The following is an 18,774-nucleotide window of genomic DNA, read 5'->3' as shown; positions in this document are numbered from 1 at the left end:
GTCAATGCTCAGGGGGGAGTTGGGGAAAAGATTAAAATTGTGATTATTAAAAAAATAAAAAAATAAAAACATTGAAATTAAACTGCCCGCACTCCTAGACAAACAGCCAACTAGACTAAAGCTAGGCAGACCTGATAACTTCGTTAGGAAGTTAATCATGTGTCTTGCTGATATTTTTCCCAAGCTTTTATTTTATATCTTGAGTAATGTGAGTAAACAAAGCTCTTGTCGGTGCTAACAGGGTTAGACCAGGTGCTTAAATTGGGTTGGCAGGCACGCCAGTTGATGACTTCAACGAAGTTCCATGTATTTTTACAGCAAGTAAATTTCGCAATAGAGAAACGTGACCAAGATAGTCCAGGTAATGCAGCGAGCGTCAGTTTCTTCGACTTTCACTTTCCTTCACACTGGGGTCTGTCTTCGCGAGATCTTGACGTTCATATTCTTTTGGATGAAGAACGCTGCGTTGAATGAATGCCAGGGGTTGGAAGGGTCGAGCAGTGTTATGTCGAATCGGCGAAGGAGCTGGAAAATGCGACACACAACGGTTAGCAATTTGTCCCTTCGAATTACCCCTTCGGGAACAATTCAAAAAAAAAAAAAAAAAAAAAAAAAAAACCCTTTTTCCATCTGTTTGTTCGCTTACCTCAACATAAGTTTTGTTCAACTCAATCATGGCAATCGTCTTGCCTAGACATTCCCATCTGCTCCCCGTGGCAAAGTCCATCATGACAGTCTGATCCATGACCCGCCACTGTTCAGGTTCGGCCTCTACCCACCGCTCCGGGCGGAACAGGTCGGCATCCTCCCCGAACACGCCCCTGTCTCTCATAACGGGCCATACTGCCCAGCCCACATCAGTCCCCGCTGGGATGTGCTTGCCACACAGGACCTCGTCCTTGCTCGACACCTTGGGAAGCAGACCAGTGGCAGGGGGGTACATTCTAAGGCCCTCACGGATGACTGCTTGCAGATATGGGAGCGCCCTCGCCTCCGCGTCCGTGATGGGTGACGAGATTCGTCCTTGTGCTGCGGCCGTGTCGATCTCAGCTTGGAGTCGGGAGTAAACGGCAGGGTTGGTGATGATGAAGAGGAGAGTCGACCGGATCGCAGTGGCAGAGGTGTCGGATCCAGCAACAATCTGCACCATCGTCTCGCCCTCCGCTTCCCCTTTGGTCAGGCCGTGGGCTACAAACGAACCGAGCATGTCCCTCTTGACGACCTCGGGCTTTTCGCCGTATCGCTGACCGACAACCCTGCGGGCAATAGCCATGACGTCGCCGATGCCTACCATATTACGGGCGTCTGGGAACATCCATCGAAGTCGTGGGGATTGCCAGATGGCGGTCAGCCACGGCACCAACGTCACAAACATGAGCATCGGAATCGACTTCTCCGTCGTCGAAATGTAGCCCAGTGCGTCATCGTCTGCGACAAGGTTGCCAAAGGACTCGCCAAAGGCCAGAGAAGAGATGATATCCAACGTCAAGAACTGAACTTTCCTCGCCAAGTCGACCGGCAGGAATGACCTGTCCTTGCTACCTTTGCCGTCAACTGATAAGTACTTGTCCTCGAGGAGCTGCACGAAAAGTGCAATCTGCTCGTCAATAATTTCGTGCACTCCATCGACGTCTTTGCCACCATAGCCGGGCAACAACTTGGAACGAAGTGTCTCGTGGACTTTGTCGTCCATGATGGAAAAGACATTGTCGCTGTACGGGTCGATCCGGAGACCCAGGTACCACCGAGGGCGTTTCCAAGTTGAGCGGACTGCCCAGATCTTGCGCAACTCTTTGACGTCTGCACAAACAATGGTGTTGGTGCCGATCCTTGCGATAGGTCCTGAGAAGAGGACGAATGATCAGTTATGGTAACTCCTTAACATATTCGGCAGTTAACAACTCTCATGCCCAATTCAATCAAAGGTGTCCGCAAAGAAATATAATCTCGCATATTCTCGCAAGCTTGAAACGGTTCTTGAGCCACCTCGCCCGAGATGTTCTCTGTGAAGTTTGTGAGACAAAGCCAAGATTGTGGCTACCATTTGTGCAACATGAGATTGGGGCAACGGATACAAGATATTGGTACACACCGTATTCACGAATAACGTCCGCCAGGTCTAGGTTCATCCGGCCGCTCAGCTGGCTCCTTATCATCCAGTAATCGGTCCAGCCGCCCAGGGAGGGTCCATCAATGTGCTTCAGACGTTTCCAGTCTCGCAAGCGTGCAAAGACGGCATATGCCACTATTGCAGAGATGCCCCAGATGGCCGCCGTCGCCAACATGGCGCAACTGCTGCTGAAGCTGCTGCCGGTCGAGAAGCCCACAGTGAACATCGTGGGCGCAATGTCCCCGAGTTCGTCAGAGAAAAAGCTACGCCTTGCTTGCCCCTGATCTTGTTACAAGTCTGCTTTCTCAAAACTATGTCTCGAGTTTGATCGAGCTTGATAGTTTCCAAACTGGTTGGTTTTTCAAGTGCGCGCCGGGTCGTATCGTGCACGTGGCTGTTACCGTTCTAGCGTACCAATAGTAGGGAGCCTTGTCGGAAAGAAACTAAGGTTCCTGGTCGAAGCGGACAGACGCAAGATTATGCAGGCGCCGGGACAAAAGGCCAAACGGCCAAACGGCGCTTTTTTATACGATATGTAACGCAATAGTAGTGACAAAGAGCCTCCACTACGTTGGCAAGAACATGTGGCGAAGACACGGGACTTTTATTTGACAAAGGAATGCAGTCTTATTCAGATTGCGCAAACATCATTGAGAAAAACACCGAAAGTGACAGCTCTCGGAACAGGGAACTAGCTTGGAATTATGAGAACTCAAAACTCCAGCTCTTCTCTGTTATCCCCGCTGATCTTTGGACGAGCCCACATTTTGCTTTCCCTTGCTAGCCTGAGTCGTTTTGGTTCCTTCTCGGTCCCCAAAAAGGTGTCCCTGATGGTCTGCCACCCCTGAGTGTTCTCAGCACTAAACTAGCGGACAATAAATAGTTGGGATCGTCAAGCTAAAGTAGTAGAGGTGAGTGGGGGTGACGAATGTCAGGGTTTTCCTATGTTATATCTACGAAGTACTTTGTATGTTCACAACCTACCGTGGCGTCTGCGCATGTCATTCGCTTATCTGGCGGGTTTTTGCCCGGAGTAATAAAAAAGAAAAAAGAAAAATTATGCTGCATCTGATATTTGCCGTTTGGTGTTATCAATTTACGTCAAAACGAGGGTACGAATGTGTCGTAAGCGAGCGAGCGAAAAGGGGGTCAGAGGTGGTATTCACCTGGCATGGCTAGGTACTGTTCAGCAGTAGGTACGGTAGGGATAGCCTATGAAAGAAAAAAGAAAAGAAAAAAAAAAGTCTCACAAGTTCAAGCGTATAACTCGAGCGGAGTTGCGACCAAGATTGTGGAGTCGATTACCCAAGATCAGGGGATGCGCCAAGCGGAGCACGATACCAAGGATACCTACCTGCCTTGCTGCTTTGGCCACGAGACCTTGGCGTTAAACATAGCGTGCTAGATTTGGAAACCGCAGAACCACATGTATGGTCGTCACCTATCTCCCTTGCTCCATTCATTCACCTGTTATCCCGGTTTCTCGGTTGGGTGGGCAGAGTGTGACATTTTAGAACTAGTTTCTAGTATCGGTTGATATGGGATAAGGGAATTAATTGGCAATCTACCAACAGTGATTAAACAGAGCGAAATAGGTAAAGACTCCACAAGGAGTAGGACAGAACAAATGGATCCCGTTCGTTCGTTCAATAACAACTCCATACAAGGAAATAGAAAATCCGTTGCATGCAAGACCGAGCCGTCAGCCAGTCGGAATTGCAAAACCTCCTTCGCGAAGCTGCAAGGTGGCGCACTACTGCACGTTCTATTAACAACAGCTGCAGATATGGGAAAGGATCGAGCAAGGAAGTAGGTCGGCAACATATCCTTATTCGCTTTTGCTGGCAATCGCTAAGCCGCTGTCGGTCATTTGTCGCATTTTCTGTCGCTGTGCTCACTTTCAATTCATATGCCGGACTTTTTCGTCGCAGCGTACAGCATGATCATGTCGCCATTGCTGACTGTGGCTGACATGGTTAATGTGATAGGAGATGGGGAAAGTTCAGTAGGTAGGCAGGTATCCAAAGTAGGCAAGGTAGACAAGGTTACCTACCTAGTCACCTACCTACCTTACGTATGTAGGTAAATACCTAGCTACTTTGCAAGGTATCGAACAAACTGAATTGTACCAGAATTTGCTCTATTAGGCAAGTCATCTGGCTGCATGTCCAAGCTGTGGATTTTGAGGGGATTTTGTGGCCATAACGGCGGTTGCAGAACTAACAAGATGCACGCACTCCACCCGAGCACCTTGGAGCACAAAGACTAACGTGCTATAGATGACACTAGCAACCAATCACATGATACCTTTACTTGATGAATCATCTTTATAGTTCTGCTTTCCGGTCCTTCTCTATAACTTATGGTACCGGAGAAATCCTTACACGGCGTGTTCCCCTCTGTTCTTCCTGTAACCGCCCCTTCTAGGAAACTGCAGCTGTCCGCTTCTAGCTAGGTAGATCTTAGCCTCTTTCTGATTCGATGGCTTGACATCTCCCAGCCGCACAAGCCGGGAAAGACGTCAGAAGAGACTTAGTTCTAGACCTAATCTTGGCGTCCGGTGGCTTAACTGGACGGATGGATATATGCATTCGCTGCACCTTTCCAAGCCACCTAACAAAATCTCCTTTGCGATCCCCTTTTTTTTTTTTTTTGGTCTTAGCTACAAGCATTCTCTTAACTCTTCCATTTCCCTTCCGGTCTTTTTTTTCTGTGCAGTTGCCCGACGACGAAGAAGAAAAAAATTAAAAATTTTATGTTTTTTTCTTTTGTGTCAAATCATCAATTTACTCCCAAGAATCCCCGCCATCCACACCCTCCCTTGAGGTCTTTTTCCCCCTTCAAGTCATGTCTGAAATTGTGAGAGGCACTTATCCAGGCGATGTAACGGCCCGGGGCTTGACGCATGGCGGAGAGGCCCTGCTTTTGCTGATCTCGGCAGGACTTGTCAGCATGTATGTATGTGGTGGTTGTGGCTCATTTTGCTAACTCGGGTTTTGCGGGCGGATGGTTTATTTCCCATCCGGCCGCAATTGACGCACGCAGGTTCCCGATTTTCAAGACGATACCGATGGTGACTCGGCCATTGACGTGGTGAGTTGCTTCCAAATCATCATGCAGCTTTGCCGTTTCCCTTTGTTTACTTTCATGGATAGCCGCCAGTGTCAAAACCTACTCTAGTCCTGTCCAAGGAGGTGGGGGAGAGGTTATGGGCTAGGCTCGAAGGGCTGAACTGAATCATTCGCGCAAGTAAAAAATAAAAATAAAAAAAAAGTCCAAGCGCTAAGTCTTGGACTACCTCACTAACCCCTACTGGTACTAGCCTTTCGAGGAGTCTCTCACGTCTGTCAGGTCGAGCATCTTTGCGTTCCAACAAGAAAATGGTCGCACTTATCACGCTATGAGCGCGGGAAGTATGTTGATTACCTGGGGATATGGAACATGGCTAGCATATCAACTTACTCGTATTCTGGTGCTGACATTGCTGTTGCGTGCATTAGAATATTTTCTACCCAACGACCATGTGAGTACATACATATATATATATAAGCCGGGTATCGGCATCCCTGAACTAGTCAACACACCTACCTACCTATATTATTACTCACCAAATCTGTTTATTCCCGCAACAGGAAGAAGTCCAAAGACTCGGTCAGTTAATTTAACCTGCTCAGCTCGAGCGCAGATCCAAGTAAACAAGACTAACAAAGCAAATTACCACAGATCTGCAACACTATGTGATGATCAAAACCTTGAATGGCAGACACTGCCTCTGCCCTAAGAACGAGACTGCCACATCAGTGCTAGACCTGGGGACCGGGACAGGCATATGGGCCATAGAATATGGTAAGCTGCATGATATCAACGACCGGTGAGAATTTAAGCATATTAGAATAGTATTAACCACACTACCTGCAGCCGATGCCCATCCCGAGGCGCATGTCATCGGTGTGGATCTCAGCCCGGTACAGCCGGAGTTGTAAGATTGAATGACTCGACCTTGAAGCTGCATGTTCTATGCAAGACATACTAACAAATCCCAGTGCACCCCCAAACTGTACATTTGAGGTTGGTATACTTCATTCCTTTTTAAGACTCTATTGGGATACTAAACTAAGTATGAAAACTAAATCTTTCTTGATGTCCAGATTGATGACCTCGAAAAAGAATGGACTTGGTCAACCAAGTTTGACTTTATTTTCGCCCGAATGATGACTGGCAGCTTCAGTGAAAACCGAAGCGTAGTCGAAAAGGTCTTTGAGTATGTGAAGATGCCGGTCACAAAATTCTCTCCTTGATTTCTTTTTTTTTTATCTTTCTGACACGTCCCCCCATGGGTTTTGACAGTCAACTTGAGCCTGGTGGTTATTTCGAGGCCCAGGACATGGCTTTGCCACTCGGCTGCGATGACGGTACCCTCAAGCCAGATTCGGACTTTTGGAAATGGTGCACGCTAGTAATGGATGGCATGAAGGCTTTCGGTCGCCCGGTAGCGGCGGCTCAGGAGTGGAAGAAGCTCATGGAGGACGTGGGCTTCGAAGATGTCGTCGAGACCGTGTACAAGTGGCCGACCAACCAATGGCCGCGTGACCCATTCTACAAGGAGCTCGGAACCTGGAGTCTGATGAACATGGACGCCGCACTCGAGCCGTCCACCATGGTCCCTCTGACTAGGGCATTGGGTTGGAGCAAGGATGAGGTCACTGTGTTAGTGGCAAAGGCCAGGAAGGAGCTCAGGGACCCGCGTATCCATGCCTATTGGCCCATGTGAGTCGACAGTCGCGAGCCCTTGAAGTCTTTTTTTTTTGACTGGCTACCTACCTAGACAGTTTTGTTTTGCTGACCGAGCATTCGTACAGATACGTCGTGTACGGGCGAAAACCGCTTCGGCCGACTGCTGCTGCGTGGTCGCCAGAACCCGTGCCTACAGCGACCCCGGCGGCGGCCCCAGCTCTTGGTTCTGCGTCAAGCGCTGCGCCGGCCCCTGTCACTGTCGAGACTGAGAGTGAGGCTGCGCCAGCCAAGGAAACAGCTGAGGCCACATCATCCAAGACAGCGGAAGCTTCTGAGAAAACAACAGAGAGTAAGGACACAAAGGGCAAGGAAGGTAAAGATGCAAAGGAAGAGGTGGGATCTTCGTCTGTGTCAGATGCAAAGCCAGAGTAGGGGGCGTATCAGAAAAGCAACAAGCTTGCACGATCTGCTTCTGCTGGCGGCGTCCACCGAAATCGCAGAAGCAATTCAACAGTGACAGACGGTCGGGTCAGATAACGGATGTCGGGGAAAGGCAAAAAGAAAAGAAAAAGGCCCGGTAACAACCATGTTTACCGAGGGTGTTATCATACAATGGTGATCATTTTGTTCATAACCCAATTTCTCTTGACTACCATTATATCCATTTTTATTCCATTTTGGTCTCTACTCCCTGACTTTTAAGCCTAGGTTCGTCAAAACTTTCCATCAGGGCTTTCAAACTCTGGAGTTCATCATCCTCATTCAAAGAACCATATATGTCGAGCACCTTCAAAGCCATCTCCGCATATTTGACCGCCTTCTTCTTGTATCGTATCATGTGAAATATCCTCGCCAGGATTTCATACTGCTCTGCAAACAGAGAGGGAAGATCCTCGCTCGCGAGAAGATCGAGGATCTCAAGAGAGAGACGAACGGCAACTGGGGCATCTGCATTATCGATGGAATCAGTCAACTCTTCGCTCTTGGCTTTGATGTCCTTGCGTCGCTGGTCCGAAACTGCTCGGGAGGACTCCGGGGCGGTGCAGGCTGCACATGTGCACTTGAATCCCCAGGTGTTATGGAGTTGGGCCTGGCGTTCTTGGAAATCCATTCCGAGAGCGGTGTCTGCTGGTGTGCCCGGTTAATCGTTAGTAGCGAGCCTTGTACAACTCGAACGATTAGAACTAGGTTCCACTTGCAGCTTATGTTGATTTCCTCCCCAACCTCGATATCTTTAGCTGCCACGGCGACAGCTATCATACTTCGACGAGAGAATCTGGTAAAGGCACTCGAAGGCTGTTAGTGGCTAGGCATATTATTTATTCATATCGGTCACACCCTACTTTGGCTTGCACGCATGGTTCATCCTCTACATAAATTGAACCGTAGTCAGTACCATCCAGAAACCAAGATAATGATAAGCCACAACCTGAAAGCCAAGTAGTCCGTCTCAAAGAAAAAAAGAGTACTAACAGCAATCAAAGGGAACAAGGTCATGTGCGGCGCACCGTCCAGCTCCCCGGTAAACGAATTCGTCCTCAGGATATTCTCGACCGCATCCCCCGCGTGCGGGTTGCTACTCGCCAGCGACAGCACCCTGTCCGGGTCGGCCAGCCGGTCCACGGCCTCGTGCAGCAGGCTATATCCCGTATACCGCTCTACCAGGCTCGGGAACAGGTTATCGGTCACAAGGGCGGCCCGCTCAACCATGAAAGCCTCGAAGCGTCGGATCCGCCGCGTCGCAATCACGCCCTTGCCCTTGCCCGGCACGTCCACAACCTCATATACCGGGGTGGTGCTGGCGTTTTGCAGGTTATTGCCGCTTGAAAGACAGAGGTTAGGGTTCTCGAGCAGGTGCAGGCTGCTCGCGGCGTGCTCAGGGGTTGTGATGAGGCTCATGCCGCCGTGGCCAGCGTGCGCGTTGGTGTAGACGCAGAACTTGGTCCGAGAAGGAGGAGAAGCTTTAATTGTTCCGTCGTGACTGTCACCGCAGCCAGATGGCTGGGTCTTCGGCGCCGCGCCATAGACGCAAAGGGGCTTGTGAGTCCATGGCGCCCACTGCGACGGGTGCGAGCCCGACGTGTCGTCGGCCGGTATGGCGCACTGCGTATAACCTGGTGATTCTAGCCTTCCTTTGAAGCCAGTCGGGCATTCGCTGGTGAGTTTTGGCAGGGCCAAAGCTGCTGGGAGAAGGGACAGGAGCCACACTGGTGGGATTCGATGGGTCTTTCTGCGTCTTTGTGCCATGTTTGTCGGTTGTTTGTGTGAGAGGTAATCATGGACTTGTACTGCAATGACTGGCAAGTCTTTAGGAACCAGTGGCCTACTGTTATGTCTAGAAAGAATATTGTTCCCTTTATCTTGTATTGATGCAGAAAAAGTCAAGGCAAGTCACGGTAGGAAGGATTGAATAAATTGCCAGAGAAGCCAAGACGTCGGATATACTGCGCCAAGACGGGTGACATACTTAACCCGCTATTAATCTCTCCGGCGGAAAATATGCCGGTTGTTATTCTCTAGACTCTAGCTCTTTGTGATGCCCCACGTCGTCAAGCACATATGCTAAGCAATACATACGTATCAAGAGAGGATGCAAAGGTTTAAGTATTCCTAGGGACACTCTGGGAGACTTGAGGAGCTCAACTTGGCTAACCAATATTCTAGCCTGTATAATGAGATAAATACTCACTTTCTACCTGGGAATTGGATGCGATATCTTCCATTGTTCTACCAGGTCTAGTAGCTCACCCATCGCCGCCGGCAAAGTCACCGGCTAATTATACTCACGATGTCATGTATAAAGTGCCGTGTGCGACGTGCGACGTCTGACGTCTTGGACAGGAAAGATTGTCTTCTTTGAATCCATTGATTTCTGTCTCCGGTTGAATGGATAGGCAACACACATTGCTACCATTGTCCAGAAAGAAGGTTGGTTGGAATATCCCCTATGCGGGAGGAATTTCAGGCAAATCAGCACATTTGTCTGTCAAGACTGGTGTCTATTTACTAACTAATTCATTTCAGAAGGTTATTAAAAATTAAGTTAAACTATAGCACATTTTCGTCAGGATGAGAGCATCCCTTGGTTCCCTAGCCTAAAATCCATCACCAGCACAGCGTCAGCATAATATGCAACATGTAGCAAAAAACAAAAAGGGATTCCGGTGGCCAACTTACACAAGAAAGACTACCATGATCACTATAACTACCAGCACAACCGCGGCGGCAAACCCAAACATCAGCTTTTTTGTCCGCCGGTTCCGCTTCTCCAGCTCCCTCCGTCTCGTCGCGGCCATGGACCATAGCACTTGTTGATCCTGCCAGGGGCTTGCTCCGGGTCTGTCTTGTGTCCGAGAGTCGTCCTGGTCTTCGTGGTGTTGGATGTGCCATCTGTAGTAGCTAACCAACCGGTCGGCTTCATAGCTGTCTTGGATCGACTGTATGGGGTCTTTGTGGGTGTGGGATAGGTGTGCTTGTTTCGGAGCTGCGGGAGAGTCGGTCTTCGGGGCTTGTTGGGTGTGATGGCTGGGTTGCTCGTCGGTCGAGTCTGTGGAGTGTTCCGGGTCTATCGAGGAGTGCCGCTTGTTGTTCTTAGTGCTGGCTTGCGATTGCATCTTGTGTATGTATTCCGGGTAGGCAGATCAACAGAAGTGGGTATGACATAACGTGACGATGCTAATATATCATGATTAAACACTACATCTAAGAAAAAAGTTCTACATCGCTGGAATGAACAGCAGCCTCCACCGACTAAATAAGCACATATACTAGTTCTAGGCAAGGCTGTCGTAGTCTTTGTTGCAATATCCCTCCATAGATTCGCGGGACTGATTTCGCAAAAGTATAGGCATAGCTCATGGATTAGCTGCGCCCAAGTAGGGAAAAAGTCAGCCAAGAGGTCCAGATTGTCATCGATTGATTTGATTTATCCAGCGACCAACCACACAACTGCGGGTAATTGGTAGACTATCCAAGTCAGCCTGCCCAGCAGAAACTGGTAAACGCAAACGGGCCGGAAAGGTTGACAGTGTGAAAAAAAATACAGGATGGTGGCACTCGCATGATACAGGTTCGTCCACAAGTTTCGGTCAGACTAAAAGCCCACCGCCCTTGGAATGCCGATAGATGACGACAACGGAGAGGACCATGCAGGAAGGCTGGGAAGTTGTGTAACTGTTTGACAGGACATGATTGATGCATATAAGAAGCTAGTGTGATAAATGTATACAGTCCAAGAAAAGAAAGCTCCAAGAGGGTGACTCTTGCAGCGTCCAATAGCGGTTTAATCAAATGATATGCCCAAATAGGGAGAAAAGAAAAAAAATGACACAAAGTGAGTGTAAGCCGACAGAAGAAACGGGTACAGCAATTGAAATCCCAAAAAGATCATACAATCATATCCAAATCATCAAAGAAAGCGAATGACAATCAAAAGTCCACATCCTCCTCATCTAGAAAGCCCAGGCCACTGTCATATCGGCGGCGTTTCTTTCCTTTGGCAGATCCAGCTTCTGGGGAAACGGCTACACCGGGATCCTCGCCCTCGCTCATACTGCTGCGCCTCCGCGTCTTGGCTGCATCAAATAGACCACCAGGTCGAACCACCGTCGTAGCCATACCGTCAAATTGTTGGCTTTTGCGGGCTGAAGGGGTGCGGGAATACCTGGATGATCTGCTTGAAGACGATGATTCGGATTTTTTATCCTTGGGAGTCGAAGCCAAAAACTCCCGACTCATCTGGACAACACGCTCAAGCTCCTCTTTCATGGCATCGACGGTCTTTTTGGCAGCAGTCTTCTCATACTCCACGCGCCCTTCGAGTTTGCTCTTCTCGACCCTGAGTTGACAGACAGTACCGTGGGCTGCCCGAAGAGCGCCGTTCACACGGTCGACCTCGATCCGGAGCTCAGCCACACGGGCATCACGAAGAGCCAGCTGCCTTCCGTGGGCAATGTTCAGCTTCCTGGTTTGGTCGACATATCTTATCTGTGCTCCAGCGGCATCTGCCTCTGTATTGGCGAGCCGGACACGCAGATCACCCGCTTCGGCTAGCAGCGTGGCGAGTTTTGTTTCGAGCTCAACAATGGCGGCGTCGTGAGCCCGGCGAGCCTCGTCGACCTCGGCATCTTTAGCTGTGGCGGCGCCCCTGAGCAGCTCACACTCGTCAAGCGCAGCTATGCGTTGAGCCTCTACTCGTTCTGCCAACTTCTCAAGTTCTGCAATATCGCGCGTGTAACTCGCAGCTGCTCCCTTGACCCTGTCAAGGCCGACCTGGAGCTCCTCGACCTTGCAATCACGGTCCTCCAGCTGCTTCTTCAGATTCTGAACCTCTGCGGCAAGCTCACCGGAGACGTCGACCCTGGCAGACAATTGCTGCCGCAGGGAAAGCTCCTGGGCGTGGTACTCGTCTATGGTTGCTTCGTCTTCGCGGGCGCGCTTGGAGAGATCACGCAGCCGAGCCAGCAGCAGGTCGAGAACTGCAGCGCCCGCCGAGCTGAGTGGGAGGGTTATCTCGCCTGGGGTGAGGTACTCTAGCTCGAGGCGGGCGGTGCGGAAGGCGCTGGCCATGGAAATCAACATCTCGCCTGCGTCCGAGCCGGGAAATCCGAGGTCCGTGATGGAGGTGGACAGAGAGTTGAGCGCGGCTGTGCGGTCGGAAACGGTAGTGAGCAGGTCCGCAAGTCGCGCTTCGATGGCAGGCTCTGGTGAAGCGTCTGTGATGGCTTCTGGCGCGGTCACAGTGGTGGTGCTGACATTCACCAGTGACATACGGTCGGATACTCGGACTGCCAACGATTGGTAAGACTTCAGCGCTGCAGTGAGCTTTGACACTTCCACCTGAAGCGATGCTAGTTCTTCTTCCAACTGCTGCTTTTCTGGATCAGGCAGTGAGGTCTGTACGCCGAAGTGTGATTCTGGAATCGAACAGAAACGAAGAGAGCTCGGAGTCTGCAGTCCCCTGGCCAGAGGACTGGTTGCTGGTGGTGATGGGAAAGACGCGGCAGCGGTCTCGTTGGCAGTCTTTCTGGAGCCCGCCCTCCGGGATGGAGTGCTGCATTGGAGCTCTGCCATAGTGGCATCACCAAACTGCTCGTCTTCGTCGTCTTCGTCATCAATATCCATCATTGAATACTCGCCCAAGGCAAATGGGTCCCTAGCTGCTAACGTCCATTCGTAACTGCGCGTGTTCTCGATGGTAGTCTCGGTTCGGTCGTGAAGTTGCTGTCGAAGACTGGCCACTTCTCTTTCCAGGTCGAATATGCGCTCAGTGTCGCCGACCATGGTATCTATGGTCTGGTCAGGATCAAATTCCTCTTGTATTGGTAGATTTTGACGCCATGCATCCTGATGCTGTTGTTGCTGTGTTGCTCGCAGCTGACTTATTTCTGCATCCTTGGCCGATAGATCATCTCTCAGACGTTGAAGCTCCGCCTTGGTCTCAGTCGCCTTCTTCCTCTTCTCTGCATGAATAGAGTTCATCTCCTCACTGAGTCCATTGCGACGAAGCCTACGTTTGACACGGCCATCTAGGACCTGTCGTAGAGGCAGTAGCTTTACATCTCCACTAAAAGGGGATGCTGGACTGTCATGGTTGATGTACAAGTCTAAGCCGTTTCTTGACACCGAAGATGATGATTTTGCTGGGGTAGAGTGGCGCCTTCGAGAAGATGCAACGGGAGTAAGAGAAGTCTTCTTGACCATGGGGGTTAGACCTGTGGAAGATAAATGGTCCTCATTTTGCAGTTGGTCCAAAATTGGGCCTGGGTCCGAGAACCTGACTTGTTTTCGAGGGCGACGGCCTTTTTTTCTGGGTGTTGAGGCAACATCTGATGAGGAAGTGCATGACTGCTTTGTTGATTTTGGTGAGGCTTGAATATTAATCTGAACTGTACATGATGATGCGGTGCCTGTAAAATTTCCGGAACTGCTTCGACGCGTCCGCCGCAGCGCGATTGGGAGATCTATATCGTCTGTCATCGCCTCGTATGAATAGATAATACAAGCTAGACAAGTAAGGTAAAAACGCGATGATTCTGGCGATTCAAAAGTATCACCGTTTTCTCACAATTGAGTTAAAAGCCCGCACAGAAGGAAAGAACCCACATACGAGTGGAAGAAAAAAAAACAAGAAAAGATCATGTATAGATACAGGAAAGTTCTACTTCTACCACTACATTATTGCCAACCGGTGCAAGTGCAGCTCTTGTCTTTTTGTTTTGTTCAACGTCAAATGTTTACTTGGTTGCCTCTTCAGGACTAGCGCTTCACAACCCGCTGTGCAACGGCACGAAACCCCACCATCAGTCTCCGCTCTAAAGCTCCAACAGCCGCTGAAGGCCAATCATTCCAGAACTTCCAGGGACCACGCGAAGCATGGTGACTGGGTTGTTTGGCCTGGTTCACTAGAGCGTGAACCGCGACCGGCGAATTCGCCCACGAGGTTCACATGCCCAATATTTCTTCTGTCTGGTGGTAACACATGAGCGCGTCTGGTGTGTGGTCCTCCAATATCCTTTTGAATCATCTCGTCTCTACGGAAACAATGCGTGCCTTGGACTGGACGATTCTATAAGAAAGGGGAAAAGACCTGACGAACTCAACTTTTCGCCCATCCGAACGTTTTATTCATGTCAACTCAACTGACAGGCCATCTTTTATTTCAATTCAACGTGTTCGTCTCCCTGCCAGCCTCACCGCGTGTACACCAGATATACCCATCAAATGATGGCTTTGCGGATTGGACGAGATCCAACTGGATCACCGATTGCTTTTTGTCCGAGCTAGCCAAGCGGCATAGCTGACAGTTCAGTTTCTATCCTTGGACTGCCGCATTTACCCTCCTCACCTTTGTGTACGCGTCACGCTTAGACAGCAAGCCTCCCTCACATTAGAGGCGCAATTAATGCAAGCTCGGATGTCCGGTTACAACGGACAAGCGGGAAGAAAGGGGAATTACCCACCAGCACTCGATAAGCATTTTTAATCTTTTCTTCTAGAAGCATGACTGCAAATGTTTTGTCGCGTTTTGTTTATAGGTTGAGCAGAGTAATCCAGAATTCCAAAAGCTTTTCCATTGTCAAACAACCACAACAACAACAACAACAGCAGCACTGGCCACCCACTCCTGATACTAGATAGAACTAAAATTTGTTCTGGCAGATCTCTTAGCTCCTAGTCAACAGAAGATCGTCCCTTAGCCTGGCACTCTAGTCCTAGTCCACTCTACTACAAGGCACGAGCACCCATCATGTCCTACACACCCAGTCCAACCCCTTCAGCGGACGAGGAGACCCTCGGGCTCCCCCGCATCCTCTGTCTCCATGGCGGCGGCGTCAACGCGGATATTTTCCGGTTGCAGATGCGCCCCATAATCACACGGCTGTCAAGCCGGTTTCGCTTCGTGTTTGCGGACGGGCCGTTCATCTGCCCCGCCCACCCAGCCATCGGCGCGGTGTACGGAAACCACGGACCCTTCCGCCGCTGGCTGCGCTGGTTGCCCGAGCACCCAGAGATCGACGGCGAGACCGCCTCGGAGGAGATTCAGTACCAGCTCAGGACAGCCATGGAGGACGACAACTACCGCGGCGGCAGGGGCGAGTGGGTAGGCCTTTTGGGCTTCAGCCAGGGCGCCAAAATCGCCGCGAGCTTGTTGCTGGCGCAGCAGACGTTGGAGGCGGCAGGGCAGACGCAGGATTGCAATTGGAAGTTTGGCGTCATCATGGCCGGACGCGCCCCATTGGTGGCCCTGGACGAGCGCATGGGTTACATCAAGGGCGTGCAAGATGCGTCGGGGATCGGAGCAGAGTTTACGGATTGGGCTGGGAGTGACGACAAGGGCCATATTCTGAGGATCCCGACAATACACATCCACGGCTTGAAGGACCCGGGACTTCATCTCCACCGCAAGCTGTTGGACAAGTACTGCATCCCAGAGAGCACAACACTAGTTGAGTGGGAGGGCGACCATCGTCTTCCGTTTAAGGGACCAGATGTCCTTGCTGTTGTGGACCAGATATCAATCGTTGCCAGGAGCCTGGGGATACTAACACACTGATGAGTAAGAATTTACTCATTAAATTGTGATGTTAATTTTCTTTTCCTCCCCTTTTCGTTTAAACATTTAATTCTCAGGATGATCATAGAGTAACGGAGCGGAGCACATGCCAAATTAAAAGTACGCAGATAGAATAATCCATTGAGGAACTAATAATTACACTAGGTCGCATTCTTGAAACTTTGCTCACCTACAGAGGCGTTCCATATGAACGGGGTTTGATCATGGAATTTTTTAGTGTTCTAGACAAATTGACAATTTTTGCTAAACAGTTGAGACAGAAGCTTTTGCTATGTCACTTTTCGTCGAAAATTTTCTGTAGTAGGTAAATACAATGGAACGAGGCACACACACCAGTTAGACCAGGAACACTTCCATTTTCTCTGTAAGTAGTCGCATCGCCTACCCTGCACTAACCCACCCACTTTTCTAGTGCTGCAACTGTGGGTTTGAATTCAACCCAATTCTCTTCGCAGTCGCGACATTTCGTCATGTCCACCTCTGAACTTAGCGACGAAAACCCACACTTTGTTTCTTTGACTGTTAACTACAGTAAATCGGGAGTGAGGGGCTTGTGCTTCGGACTCCGGCTGATGAGATTTACGGACGCTGAAAGTAGCCTACGGTCATCCAGTAAGCATGTCAGCAAACCAAACTCCGGCTGACCCAGCTACAGCCCAAGACACGCCGCTGCACAATGATACCAAGGCCAGAGATAAGGCCTCACGGGTCAGGGACAGTCAGCGAGCCTCTCGCGCTCGCAAGCGTGAGCTTGTCGAATCTCTCCGCGTCCGTATTGCTGAATTTGAGCGCCGAGGCGTCCAGGCGACCCTCGAGATGCAACAGGCCGCCCGCGCCGTCGCGGAGGAGAACATGCAGTTGCGGAACCTCCTTGCTCTGCGTGGCGTCGGTCAGGCTGAGATTGACGCTTTTCTTCAGCGGGGCGAGGTGACCCACGCAGGGGAGCTTGTACCCAGAAATTCTTGTGCCATAGAGCCGCCGCTTGTTGGGCCAACAAACCCAAATGCGCATTCCCAAAATGTTGCAGGGGGTCAGGCCGTGATGGATGCTTCTGTAGTGGGCGAGCAGAGACAATCAGCCGGGCTGACTTCTACAGATGCGGACTCCGCTACTCGGCCTCCACTCCACTCCATGTTGGAAACACCCTGTGATAATGCAACTGTCATCTTGGCGCAGGTTCGTGGGCATGGAAGTGAAGTCTCGATACGCAAAGCGTTGGGTTGCATTGGTCCGGGGAGCTGCGTCGTGAGGAATACGAAGTTACTGCAGCTGATGGAGGAAGCTGGCTGACCTCCTCTATTCACGATCAAATATGCGGTCTATTATTTGGGGGAACCCCTACAGCTCTACTTTATATCCATCAAGACCGGTCCACATTACCGAAGTGTCGGCTATTTCCACGCCCATCGCTTGCCCAGATACTTCACAGCATAGACCAACGCCAACAGTACAGGGACCTCAATCAGCGGACCAACGGTAGCAGCCAGCGCTTGGTCGCTCTCGGGCCCGTACGTCGCGACGGCGACGGCGATGGCAAGCTCGAAATTGTTGCTCGCAGCCGTCAGGCTCTGCGTGGTCGCCAGGGCGTAACCAAACCGGAACCGCCGCGCGACCAGCAGCGTGGCGAAGAATATGACGAAAAAGTACACCGTGAGCGGCGCGGCCACGCGCACCACGGAAACGATCTGATGTACGACCTGCCTGCCCTGCGAGGCGAACAGGACTGCGATTGTGTACAGCAGGCCGATAAGAGACCACGGCGAGATGAAGCGCAAAAACACCTTTTCGAACCACTCCGGGCCTAGGGTGGCGCGGATGGCGAAGCGGGTGATCACGGCGGCGCCGAACGGTATGCCCAGGAAGACGGCCACGCTGGTCGCCACCACGGTGTACTTTGCGTCGAGGCCTTGGGTTTCCTGGCTGATAATTCCAATGAACAGGACGGCTAGCGGTGCAAAAAGTACCATTTGCAGGACCGAGTTGACGGCGACTAGGATTGCACAGTATTCTTCATCGCCACCAGCCAAGTTTGTCCAGATCAGGACCTGTTAGGGGGTAGACAAGGAGGAAGGGTTTGTCAGCTGCTGAAATACGGATAATTTGGCACATAATCACAAAAAAGGCAGTCATGCTTACCATAGCGATACACCTTCCAAGCCCAACCATAATCAGCCCACTGCGCAGCTCGCTTCTATCCGGGAGAAAAGCCCAAGCCAGGGCAAGCATGAGGAGCGGAGCAATGATCCAATTCACCACGACGCTGAACCCAATCTGTTTCCAGACCCCGCGGTGCGCAAACAGCTTGTGGAGTGACTCGTAGCGGACCTTGCAGAGGATCGGGTACATCATGACCAGCAGCCCGATGGCGATGGCGATCGAGACACCGACGAACTTGCCCCTCTGCAGGGCTGGCCCCGTCTCGGGCACAAAGTTGCCGAGCAGCACGCCGAGGACCATGGCGAGGAAGCACCACACGGCCAGGTAGCGGTCGAGCCAGCCCAGAGACTTGAATGCGGACATTCTTTGCCCCGTTGCGTTGTCGTTGTGGGTTGTCACTTGGTCGTCTGGTAGTTGCGGCTCGACATCTTCGCGCGGCGTCGTGGTTGTGGTCGCCGTGTAGGCGCCGTTCTCGTTTTCCTTGTTGATGCTCATGATTTCTCCACCAACCTATCTTCAGTCTATAATTTCTTAACGGTAGCTCTTCAATAAATAATGAGTTTATCAAAAATATATTTGGTATTTCTCGTTGTTTGGTATAAGCCGTCTTATACGTTGTTTTACCGCAACTGACCCACAATATTGAATGACGGCATTTGACCAATCAAATTCGGCGGTTGACATCTCGAATCGCCCA

At 50.7% G+C, this 18,774-nt stretch overlaps 8 protein-coding genes across 8 annotated transcripts; 3 read left to right on the top strand and 5 right to left on the bottom strand.

Annotated features, from left to right (window-relative positions):
- Window positions 1-83: 83 nt before the first annotated feature.
- On the bottom strand, window positions 84-2,384 carry PgNI_00647 (uncharacterized protein). Its single transcript, XM_031120725.1, has 3 exons — window positions 2,093-2,384; window positions 647-1,842; window positions 84-525 (listed from the first exon to the last, which is right to left on the bottom strand). Exons 1-3 carry the CDS (start codon window positions 2,334-2,336, stop codon window positions 403-405), a joined length of 1,563 nt encoding a protein of 520 aa, XP_030986866.1. The 5' UTR covers window positions 2,337-2,384; the 3' UTR covers window positions 84-402.
- Window positions 2,385-4,957: 2,573 nt separating this feature from the next.
- Window positions 4,958-7,629, top strand: PgNI_00646 (uncharacterized protein; the record flags this gene model as incomplete). The annotated part of the gene is made up of 11 exons (XM_031120724.1): window positions 4,958-5,068; window positions 5,156-5,203; window positions 5,433-5,523; window positions 5,611-5,633; window positions 5,743-5,761; window positions 5,834-5,956; window positions 6,029-6,089; window positions 6,154-6,178; window positions 6,259-6,371; window positions 6,458-6,877; window positions 6,970-7,629. The coding sequence occupies 11 exons, from the start codon at window positions 4,958-4,960 to the stop codon at window positions 7,274-7,276; spliced, it is 1,341 nt and encodes a 446-aa protein (XP_030986867.1). The 3' UTR covers window positions 7,277-7,629.
- Window positions 7,512-9,091, bottom strand: PgNI_00645 (uncharacterized protein; the record flags this gene model as incomplete). Its single annotated transcript, XM_031120723.1, has 4 exons — window positions 7,512-7,972; window positions 8,107-8,120; window positions 8,188-8,213; window positions 8,318-9,091. 4 exons carry the CDS (start codon window positions 9,089-9,091, stop codon window positions 7,512-7,514), a joined length of 1,275 nt encoding a protein of 424 aa, XP_030986864.1.
- A 926-nt stretch (window positions 9,092-10,017) lies between these two features.
- PgNI_00644 (uncharacterized protein) lies at window positions 10,018-10,458 on the bottom strand (the record flags this gene model as incomplete). Its single annotated transcript, XM_031120722.1, has 1 exon — window positions 10,018-10,458. One exon carries the CDS (start codon window positions 10,456-10,458, stop codon window positions 10,018-10,020), a length of 441 nt encoding a protein of 146 aa, XP_030986865.1.
- An 814-nt stretch (window positions 10,459-11,272) lies between these two features.
- PgNI_00643 (uncharacterized protein) lies at window positions 11,273-14,220 on the bottom strand (the record flags this gene model as incomplete). Its single annotated transcript, XM_031120721.1, has 2 exons — window positions 11,273-13,848; window positions 14,199-14,220. The coding sequence occupies 2 exons, from the start codon at window positions 14,218-14,220 to the stop codon at window positions 11,273-11,275; spliced, it is 2,598 nt and encodes an 865-aa protein (XP_030986870.1).
- An 872-nt stretch (window positions 14,221-15,092) lies between these two features.
- On the top strand, window positions 15,093-15,899 carry PgNI_00642 (uncharacterized protein; the record flags this gene model as incomplete). Its single annotated transcript, XM_031120720.1, has 1 exon — window positions 15,093-15,899. The coding sequence occupies one exon, from the start codon at window positions 15,093-15,095 to the stop codon at window positions 15,897-15,899; it is 807 nt and encodes a 268-aa protein (XP_030986871.1).
- Window positions 15,900-16,538: 639 nt separating this feature from the next.
- PgNI_00641 (uncharacterized protein) lies at window positions 16,539-17,210 on the top strand (the record flags this gene model as incomplete). The annotated part of the gene is made up of 1 exon (XM_031120719.1): window positions 16,539-17,210. The coding sequence occupies one exon, from the start codon at window positions 16,539-16,541 to the stop codon at window positions 17,208-17,210; it is 672 nt and encodes a 223-aa protein (XP_030986868.1).
- PgNI_00640 (uncharacterized protein) lies at window positions 16,853-18,610 on the bottom strand. The gene is made up of 2 exons (XM_031120718.1): window positions 18,057-18,610; window positions 16,853-17,965 (listed from the first exon to the last, which is right to left on the bottom strand). Exons 1-2 carry the CDS (start codon window positions 18,570-18,572, stop codon window positions 17,312-17,314), a joined length of 1,170 nt encoding a protein of 389 aa, XP_030986869.1. The 5' UTR covers window positions 18,573-18,610; the 3' UTR covers window positions 16,853-17,311.
- Between the last annotated feature and the right edge of the window lie 164 nt (window positions 18,611-18,774).

This window comes from Pyricularia grisea (assembly GCF_004355905.1).
Source record: "Pyricularia grisea strain NI907 chromosome Unknown Pyricularia_grisea_NI907_Scaffold_1, whole genome shotgun sequence".
In the NCBI taxonomy this organism is placed as follows: Eukaryota; Fungi; Ascomycota; class Sordariomycetes; order Magnaporthales; family Pyriculariaceae; genus Pyricularia; species Pyricularia grisea.
The sequence above is the reverse complement of the archived record's forward strand: the minus strand, read 5'-3'. Positions and strand labels throughout refer to the sequence as shown.

Bases quoted from the DNA above. Each gene is read 5' to 3' on its own strand.
- PgNI_00647 (XM_031120725.1), bottom strand. From the start codon at position 2,336: ATGTTCACTGTGGGCTTCTCGACCGGCAGCAGCTTCAGCAGCAGTTGC. The intron at 1,843-2,092 runs GTGTGTACCAAT...TCCTCTTCTCAG, and splicing joins GGACGTTATTCGTGAATACG to GACCTATCGCAAGGATCGGC. The intron at 526-646 runs GTAAGCGAACAA...CGCATTTTCCAG, and splicing joins TGAACAAAACTTATGTTGAG to CTCCTTCGCCGATTCGACAT.
- PgNI_00640 (XM_031120718.1), bottom strand. From the start codon at position 18,572: ATGAGCATCAACAAGGAAAACGAGAACGGCGCCTACACGGCGACCACA. The intron at 17,966-18,056 runs GTAAGCATGACT...ACCCCCTAACAG, and splicing joins TTGGAAGGTGTATCGCTATG to GTCCTGATCTGGACAAACTT.